Source organism: Mustelus asterias, unplaced genomic scaffold (assembly GCF_964213995.1).
Source record: "Mustelus asterias unplaced genomic scaffold, sMusAst1.hap1.1 HAP1_SCAFFOLD_618, whole genome shotgun sequence".
Lineage (NCBI taxonomy): Eukaryota > Metazoa > Chordata > Chondrichthyes > Carcharhiniformes > Triakidae > Mustelus > Mustelus asterias.
The window spans coordinates 133,039-143,038 of NW_027590567.1; the positions used below are offsets into that span (position 1 = coordinate 133,039).

The 10,000-nt window shown below is 51.9% G+C and overlaps 1 protein-coding gene across 1 annotated transcript in view; it reads right to left on the reverse strand.

Moving 5' to 3' along the window:
* LOC144487144 (uncharacterized) overlaps positions 1-10,000 on the reverse strand; it is a 15,248-nt gene that overhangs the window by 4,356 nt on the left and 892 nt on the right. The window contains exon 3 of the mRNA XM_078205203.1: positions 3,461-3,660. Within this exon, the coding sequence (XP_078061329.1) occupies positions 3,461-3,660 (200 nt within the window). The remainder of the gene's footprint in view (positions 1-3,460; positions 3,661-10,000) is intronic.

The window sequence follows — 10,000 nt, forward strand, 5'->3', positions numbered from 1 at the left end:
CACCAGGATGATAGGGAGTGGGATAGCTTGATCTTGGTTTCAGATAAAGCTCGGCACAACATCGTGGGCCGAAGGGCCTGTTCTGTGCTGTACTGTTCTATGTTCTAGAAACAGGCCTTTTGGCCCTTCTTGTCTGTGCCGAACCATTTTTTGCCTAGTCCCACTGACCTGCACTTGGACCATATCCCTCCACACCCCTCTCATCCACGAACCCGTCCAAGTTTTTCTTAAATGTTAAAAGTGACCCCGCATTTACCACTTTATCCGGCAGCTCATTCCACACTCCCACCACTCTCTGCGTGAAGAAGCCCCCCCTAATATTCCCTTTAAACTTTTCCCCCCTCACCCTTAACCCATGTCCTCTAGTTTTTTTCTCCCCTAGCCTCAGCGGAAAAAGCCTGCTTGCATTCACTCTATCTATACCCATCAAAATCTTATACACCTCTATCAAATCTCCCCTCAATCTTCTACGCTCCAGGGAATAAAGTCCCAACCTATTCAATCTCTCTCTGTAACTCAGCTTCTCAAGTCCCGGCAACATCCTTGTGAACCTTCTCTGCACTCTTTCAGCCTTATTTACTTCCTTCCTGTAACTAGGTGACCAAAACTGTACACAATACTCCAAATTCGGCCTCACCAATGCCTTGTATAACCTTACCATAACACTCCAACTTTTATACTCGATACTCCGATCCGCTAGCAAGAACAGGAACAGCAGGATATATCGGATGAATACGTGGCTGGAAAGATGGTGTGTGAGGGGGAGGGTTCCAGAGACTCCTGGGGCATTGGGACCGGTTCTGCGGGAGGTGGGACCTGTACAAACTGGACGGGTTACACCTAGGCAGGACCGGGACGGATGTCCTTCGGGGGGGTGGGGGGATACTTTGCTGGAGTGGTTGGGGAGGGTTTAAACTAATATGGCAGCGGGATGGGAAACTTTGCAAGGATTCAGAGCAGGGAGGAGGGGGAATCAAGAACAAGAGGTGTTTGATAAGGTGCCCCATAAAAGGCTGCTGAAGAAGATTAGGGCACACGGAGTTGGGGGTAGTGTGTTAAAGTGGATTGGGGACTGGCTATCCGACAGGAAGCAAAGAGTCGGAATAAATGGGTGTTTTTCCGGTTGGAGGAAGGTAACTAGTGGCGTGCCGCAGGGATCGGTACTCGGGCCGCAACTGTTTACCATTTATATAGATGATCTGGAGGAGGGGACGGAGTGTAGGGTAACGAAGTTTGCAGACGACACAAAGATAAGTGGAAAAGTGAATCGTGTGGAGGACGGAGAAGATCTGCAGAGAGATTTGGACAGGCTGAGTGAGTGGGCGAGGATATGGCAAATGGAGTATAACGTTGAGAAATGCGAGGTTATACACTTTGGAGGAAATAATAACAAATGGGATTACTATCTCAATGGAAACAAATTAAAACATGCGACCGTGCAAAGGGACCTGGGGGTCCTTGTGCATGAGACGCAAAAGCCCAGTCTGCAGGTACAACAGGTGATCAAGAAGGCAAATGGGATGTTGGCCTATATTGCGAGGGGGGATAGAATATAAAAGCAGGGATGTCTTGATGCACCTGTACATGGCATTGGTGAGGCCGCAGCTGGAATACTGTGTGCAGTATTGGTCCCCTTATATGAGGAAGGATATATTGGCATTGGAGGGAGTGCAGAGAAGGTTCACCAGGTTGATACCGGAGATGAGGGGTTTGGATTATGAGGAGAGGCTGAGGAGATTGGGTTTGTACTCGTTGGAGTTTAGAAGGATGAGGGGGGATCTTATGGAGACTTATAAGATAATGCGGGGGCTGGATAGGGTGGAGGCGGAGAGATTCTTTCCACTTAGTAAGGAAGTTAAAACTAGAGGACACAGCCTCAAAATAAAGGGGGGTCGGTTTAAGACAGAGTTGAGGAGGAACTTCTTCTCTCAGAGGGTGGTGAATCTCTGGAATTCTCTGCCCACTGAGGTGGTGGAGGCTACCTCGCTGAATATGTTTAAAGCGCGGATGGATGGATTCCTGATCGGTAAGGGAATTAAGGGTTATGGGGATCAGGCGGGTAAGTGGTACTGATCCACGTCAGATCAGCCATGATCTTATTGAATGGCGGGGCAGGCTCGAGGGGCTAGATGGCCTACTCCTGCTCCTAGTTCTTATGTTCTTATGTTCTTAAGAGGGAAAGACAGTAAGAATGAGGAAAGGCAATAAACATTGGTGGGGGTGGTACAGAGACCACCAAACTGTCGCGGTGATGTTCGGAAAAGCATTGGACAGGAAATCACAGATACGCTCATTGAGGTTTACAGCATGGAAACAGGCCCTTGTTGAAATGGCGGAGCAGACTTGATGGGCCGAGTGGCCTCATTCTGCTCCCATGTCTTATGGCCAGCAGATGGGAAGCAAAGAGTTGGCAAAATGGGTCTTTTTCTGATTGGCAGCCAGTCAGTGACCAGTGGGGTTCCGCACGGATCTGTGCCGGGACCCCAACTGTTCCACATTAATGATTTGGAAGAGGGAACTATCTCCAAATTTGCAGATGATACAAAGTTGGGTGGGAGGGTGAGCTGTGAGGGGGATGCAGAGATGCTTCAGCGTGATGTGGGCAGGCTGAGTGTGTGGGTATCTGCATGGCAGATGCAGCATAACGTGGATAAATGTGAGGTTATCCACTTTGGCAGCAATAATAGGAAGACGGATTATTACTCGAATGGGTGTAAATTGAGAGGCGGATACTCAGCGAGACCTTGGAGTCCTCGTGCATCAGTCGCTGAGAGTAAGCGTGCAGGTACAGCAGGCAGTGAAGAAGGAAAATGGTATGTTGGCCTTCATAGCGAGAGGATTTGAGTATCGGGATAGGGATGTTTTGCTGCAATTGTACAGGGCGTTGGTGAGGCCACACCTGGAGTATTGTGCGCAGTTTTGGTCTCCTTATCTGAGGAAGGGTGTCCTTGCTATAGAGGGAGCGCAGCGAAGGTTTACCAGGCTGATTCCTGGGATGGCGGGTCTGTCATATGAGGAGAGACTGAGTGGGTTAGGATTATATTCACTGGAGTTTAGAAGAGTGAGAGGGGATCTCATAGAAACTTATAAAATTCTAACAGGGTTAGACAGGGTAGATTCAGAAAGAATGTTCCTGATGGTGGGGGGAGTCCAGAACTAGGGGGTCACAGTTTGAGGATAAGGGGGTGAATCTTTTAGAACTGAGGTGAGGAGAAATTTCTTCACCCAGAGAGTGGTGGAATTCACTCCCACAGAAAGTAGTTGAGGCCAAAACGTTGTGTGATTTCAGGAAGAAATTAGATATCGCTCTTGGGGCGAAAGGGATCGAGGGATATGGGGGGGGGGGAATCAGGATATTGAATTGGATGATCAGCCATGATCAAAGTGAATGGCGGAGCAGGCTCGATGGGCCGAATGGTCTCCTCCTGCTTCTAGATTCTACGATGAGCGATGGACAAACCTTGGCTTCGTTGAAGCTGGAGACAAATTCATCACTCATGCGACGGAGCTCCCGTCCGTACTGAACCGCCAGCCAGAAGTTGGGGGGTTCGGATCGCGTGCGTCCCCTGAATGACCCCATGTCCTCCAGCAGCTCCTCCTCGGGTAAGGTCATCCTCCGAGTGACGCAACCGCCATCCGGAAATGCAACCACCTCCGACACTGCGATGGGAAAGAGAGAGAGAGAGACCCTGGAGTGAGAGAGCGACTCAGACAGGTTACAGCGCACTGTTTCAGCACCGAGGGAGCGCCGCACTGTGGGAGGGTCGGTGCTGAGGGAGCGCCGCACTGTGGGAGGGTCGGTGCTGAGGGAGCGCCGCACTGTGGGAGGGTCAGTGCTGAGGGAGCGCCGCACTGTGGGAGGGTCGGTGCTGAGGGAGCGCCGCACTGTGGGAGGGTCAGTGCTGAGGGAGCGCCGCACTGTGGGAGGGTCGGTGCTGAGGGAGCGCCGCACTGTGGGAGGGTCGGTGCTGAGGGAGCGCCGCACTGTGGGAGGGTCGGTGCTGAGGGAGCGCCGCACTGTGGGAGGGTCGGTGCTGAGGGAGCGCCGCACTGTGGGAGGGTCGGTGCTGAGGGAGCGCCGCACTGTGGGAGGGTCGGTGCTGAGGGAGCGCCGCACTGTGGGAGAGTCGGTGCTGAGGGAGCGCCGCACTGTGGGAGGGTCAGTGCCGAGGGGGCGCCGCACTGTGGGAGGGTCAGTGCTGAGGGAGCGCCGCACTGTGGGAGGGTCGGTGCTGAGGGAGCGCCGCACTGTGGGAGGGTCAGTGCCGAGGGAGCGCCGCACTGTGGGAGGGTCAGTGCTGAGGGAGCGCCGCACTGTGGGAGGGTCAGTGCTGAGGGAGCGCCGCACTGTGGGAGGGTCAGTGCTGAGGGAGCGCCGCACTGTGGGAGGGTCGGTGCTGAGGGAGCGCCGCACTGTGGGAGGGTCGGTGCTGAGGGAGCGCCGCACTGTGGGAGGGTCAGTGCTGAGGGAGGGCCGCACTGTTGGAGGGTCAGTGTTGAGGGAGCGCCACACTGTGGGAGGGTCAGTGCTGAGGGAGCGCCGCACTGTGGGAGGGTCAGTGCTGAGGGAGCGCCGCACTGTGGGAGGGTCAGTGCTGAGAGAGCGCCGCACTGTGGGAGGGTCAGTGCTGAGGGAGCGCCGCACTGTGGGAGGGTCAGTGCTGAGGGAGCGCCACACTGTGGGAGGGTCAGTGCCGAGGGAGCGCCGCACTGTGGGAGGGTCAGTGCTGAGGGAGCGCCGCACTGTGGGAGGGTCAGTGCTGAGGGAGCGCCGCACTGTGGGAGGGTCAGTGCTGAGGGAGCGCCGCACTGTGGGAGGGTCGCTGCTGAGGGAGCGCCGCACTGTGGGAGGGTCAGTGCTGAGAGGGCGCCGCACTGTGGGAGAGTCAGTGCTGAGGGAGCACCGCACTGTGGGAGCGTCAGTGCTGAGGGAGGAAGGCTTTGTGTGGGGGAGGTTGTGTCTCACTAACTTGATTCAGTTTTTTGAAGCGATGAGAAGAATGATTGACGAGGGTCGGGTGGTGGATGTTGTCTATATGGACTTCAGCAAGGCCATTGACAAGGTTCCCCATGGCTAGATGGGTACAGAACTGGCTTGGATATAGAAAACAGAGTAACGGTGGAAGGGTGTTTTTCAGAATGGAGATCTGTAGCTAGTGGCGTTCCGCAGGGATCAGTGCTGGAACCCCTGTTGTTTGTAGTCTATATAAATGATGTGGAGGAAAATGTGAGTGGTCTGATTGGTAAGTTTGCGGACGACACAAAGGTTGGTGGATTTGCGGATAGCGATGAGGACCATCAGAGGATACAGCAGGATATAGATCAGTTGGAGACTTGGGCGGAGAGATGGCAGATGGAGTTTAATCCAGACAAATGTGAGGTGATGCATTTTGGAAGGTCTAATAGATGGGTGACGGTGAGAGGGGCTGGGAAGAAGCAGTCGGTGCAGGGATCCCCTGTGGTCATTCCCCTTAGCAACAAGTATTCCGCTTTGGATACGGTTGAGGGGGACGACATACCAGTGGTGAGCCGCAGTGAGAGGATCTCCGGCACTGAGTCCGTCCCTGTGGCTCAGGAGGGCAAGGAGGAGAGCGGGAGGGCAATAGTTATTGGGGACTCGTTAGTTAGAGGGATAGATAGAAGGTTCTGTGGCAGCAAAAGAGACTCGAGGATGGTTTGTTGCCTACCGGATGCCAGGGTCCGTGACGTCTCGGACCATGTTTTCCGGATTCTGAAGGGGGAGGGGAAACAGTCACAAGTCGTGGTACACATTGGTACCAACGACATAGGTAAGAGAAGGGACGGGGATTTAAAACAGGAATTTCGGGAGCTGGGCTGGAAGCTGAGAGCAAAGACAAAACATGTGGTCATCTCTGGTACGCTACCGGTGCCACGTGATAGCGAGTTGAGGAACAGGGAGAGAGTGCACTTAAACATGTGGTTGCAGGGATGGTGTAGGAGGGAGGGTTTCAGATACGTGGATAATTGGAACACGTTCTGGGGAAGGTGGGACCTCTACAAACAGGACGGGGTGCACCTGAACCAGAGGGGCACCAATATCCTGGGAGGGAAATTTGCTACGGCTCTTCAGGGGGATTTAAACTAATTTGTCAGGGGAGTGGGAAAAGGAGTTGTAGTCCGGAAGTCAGTGTTGAGGGTGGTGAGGTATTGGGGAAGGTATCAAGGTCAAGGGTGGGTACCGGTAGACAGGAAGATGGGTTGAAGTGTGTCTACTTCAATGCAAGGAGCATCCGGAACAAGGTGGATGAACTTGGGGCGTGGATTGCTACTTGGGACTACGATGTTGTGGCCATTACGGAGACGTGGGTAGAACAAGGACAGGAATGGTTGTTGGACGTTCCGGGGTATAGATGTTTCAGTAAGTGTAGGGAAGCTGGTAAAAGAGGTGGAGGAGTAGCATTGTTAATCAAGGATAGTTTAACGGCTGCGGAAAAGCACTTTGAGGGGGATATGCACACTGAGGTAATATGGGCTGCAGTTAGAAACAGGAAAGGAGCGGTCACGTTGCTAGGAGTTTACTATAGGCCCCCAAATAGTAATAGAGATGTGGAGGAAGAAATTGCTAAGCAGATTATGGATACGTGTGGGGGTCACAGGGTAGTTGTCATGGGGGACTTTAACTTTCCAAATATTGATTGGAACCTTTGTAGGTCAAATAGTTTGGATGGGGCACTTTTTGTGCAGTGTGTGCAGGAGGGTTTCCTGACACAATATGTGGATAGGCCGACAAGGGGTGAGGCCACATTGGATTTGGTACTGGGAAATGAACCGGGCCAAGTGTTAGATTTGGTTGTGGGAGAGCACTTTGGAGATAGTGACCACAATTCGGTGTCTTTTGTTATTGCAATGGAGAGGGATAGGGCCGGACGGCAGGGCAAGGCTTACAATTGGGGGAGAGGTAATTATGATGCGATTAGGCAAGAATTAGGGGGCATAAGATGGGAACAGAAACTGTCAGGGAAAGGCACTGATGAAAAGTGGAACTTTTTCAAGGAACAAATACTGGGTGTCCTTGATAGGTATGTCCCTGTCAGGCAGGGAGGAAATGGCCGAGTGAGGGAACCGTGGTTCACAAAAGAGGTGGAATGTCTTGTGAAAAGGAAGAGGGAAGCTTATGTAGGGATGAGGAAACAAGGTTCAGATGGCTCGATTGAGGGTTACAAGTTAGCAAGGAATGAGCTGAAAAAGGGGCTGAGGAGAGCTAGGAGGGGACATGAGAAGTCCTTGGCGGGTCGGATCAAGGAAAACCCCAAGGCTTTTTACTCTTATGTGAGGAATAAAAGAATGACCAGGCTGAGGTTAGGGCCGGTCAAGGACAGTGGTGGGAACTTGTGTATGGAATCAGTAGAGATAGGCGAGGTGATGAATGAATACTTTTCTTCAGTGTTCACCAAGGAGAGGGGCCATGTTTTTCAGGAAGAGAAGGTGTTACAGGCTAATAGGCTGGAGGAAATAGATGTTCGGAGGGAGGATGTCCTGGCAGTTTTGAATAAACTGAAGGTCGATAAGTCCCCTGGGCCTGATGAAATGTATCCTAGGATTCTTTGGGAGGCGAGGGATGAGATTGCAGAGCCTTTGGCTTTGGTCTTTGGGTCCTCGCTGTCCACGGGGATGGTGCCAGAGGACTGGAGAGTGGCAAATGTTGTTCCTCTGTTTAAGAAAGGGAATAGAAATGACCCTGGTAATTATAGACCGGTTAGTCTGACTTCGGTGGTTGGTAAATTGATGGAAAAGGTCCTTAGGGATGGGATTTACGACCATTTAGAAAGATGCGGATTAATCCGGGATAGTCAGCACGGATTTGTGAAGGGCAAATCGTGCCTCACAAATTTGATAGAATTTTTTGAGGAGGTAACTAAGTGTGTTGATGAAGGTAGGGCGGTTGATGTCATATACATGGATTTTAGTAAGGCGTTTGATAAGGTCCCCCATGGTCGGCTTATGATGAAAGTAAGGAGGTGTGGGATAGAGGGAAAGTTGGCCGATTGGATAGGTAACTGGCTATCTGATCGAAGACAGAGGGTGGTGGTGGATGGAAAATTTTCGGACTGGAGGCAGGTTGCTAGCGGAGTGCCGCAGGGATCGGTGCTTGGTCCTCTGCTCTTTGTGATTTTTATTAATGACTTAGAGGAGGGGGCTGAAGGGTGGATCAGTAAATTTGCTGATGACACCAAGATTGGTGGAGTAGTGGATGAGGTGGAGGGGTGTTGTAGGCTGCAAAGAGACATAGATAGGATGCAAAGCTGGGCTGAAAAATGGCAAATGGAGTTTAACCCTGATAAATGTGAGGTGATTCATTTTGGTAGGACTAATTTAAATGTGGATTACAGGGTCAAAGGTAGGGTTCTGAAGACTGTGGAGGAACAGAGAGATCTTGGGGTCCATATCCACAGATCTCTAAAGGTTGCCACTCAAGTGGATAGAGCTGTGAAGAAGGCATATAGTGTGTTAGCTTTTATTAACAGGGGGTTGGAGTTTAAGAGCCGTGGGGTTATGCTGCAACTGTACAGGACCTTGGTGAGACCGCATTTGGAATATTGCGTGCAGTTCTGGTCACCTCACTATAAGAAGGATGTGGAAGCGCTGGAAAGAGTGCAGAGGAGATTTACCAGGATGCTGCCTGGTTTGGAGTGTCGGTCTTATGAGGAAAGGTTGAGGGAGCTGGGGCTGTTCTCTCTGGAGCGGAGGAGATTGAGGGGAGACTTAATAGAGGTTTATAAAATGATGAAGGGGATAGATCGAGTGAACGTTCAAAGACTATTTCCTCGGGTGGATGGAGCTATTACAAGGGGGCATAACTATAGGGTTCATGGTGGGAGATATAGGAAGGATATCAGAGGTAGGTTCTTCACGCAGAGAGTGGTTGGGGTGTGGAATGGACTGCCTGCAGTGATAGTGGAGTCAGACACTTTAGGAACATTTAAGCGGTTATTGGATAGGCACATGGAGCACACCAGGATGGTAGGGAGTGGGGTAGCTTGATCTTGGTTTCAGATGAAGGTCGGCACAACATCGTGGGCCGAAGGGCCTGTTCTGTGCTGTACTGTTCTATGTTCTATGTAATACAGATAGGAAATATACAGTAAATGGCCGAACCCTTAGAAGCATTAACTTTACACAGCGATCCGGGTGTACAGGTACACAGGTCACTGAAAGTGGCAACGCAGGTGGAGAAGGTAGTCAAGAAGGCAGACGGCATGCTTGCCTTCATCGGCCGGGGCATTGAGTTTAAAAATTGGCAAGTCATGTTGATGCTTTATAGAACCTTAGTGAGACCGCACTTGGAATATAGTGTTCAATTCTGGTCGCCACACTACCAGAAGGATGTGGAGGCTTTGGAGAGGGTACAGAAAAGATTTACCAGGATGTTGCCTGGTATGGAGGGCATTAGCTATGAGGAGAGGTTGGAGAAACTTGGTTTGTTCTCACTGGAGCGACGGAGGTTGAGGGGAGACCTGATAGAAGTCTACAAGATTATGAGGGGCATGGACAGAGTGGATAGTCAGAAGCTTTTTCCCAGGGTGGAAGAGTCAGTTACTCGGGGGGCACAGGTTTAAGGTGCGAGGGGCAAGGTTTAAAGGATATGTACGAGGTAAGTCTTTTTACACAGAGGGTGGTGGGTGCCTGGAACTCGCTGCCGGGGGGAGGTGGCGGAAGCAGATACGATAGTGACTTTTAAGAGGCATCTCGACAGACACACAAATAGGCAGCGGATAGCGGGATACAGACCGCGAGGAGGCAAAAGGTCTTTAGTTGAGGCAGGCATCGTGTGTGAGCAGAGGCTTGTCGGGCAGAAGGGCCTGTGCTGTCCTGTCCTTTGTTCTCTGGAACCTCAGAGCAGACCGAGGACAGAGATGTCAGCGCCGGGGCAAAGTGCGGAATGGAGGTGACAAGCCGCTGGGAGGTCGGGGGTCAGGTCGGGGGTCACGTCGGGGGTCATGCCGGGAGATTGGGGGGTGACGCACGCAGACGGAGCAAT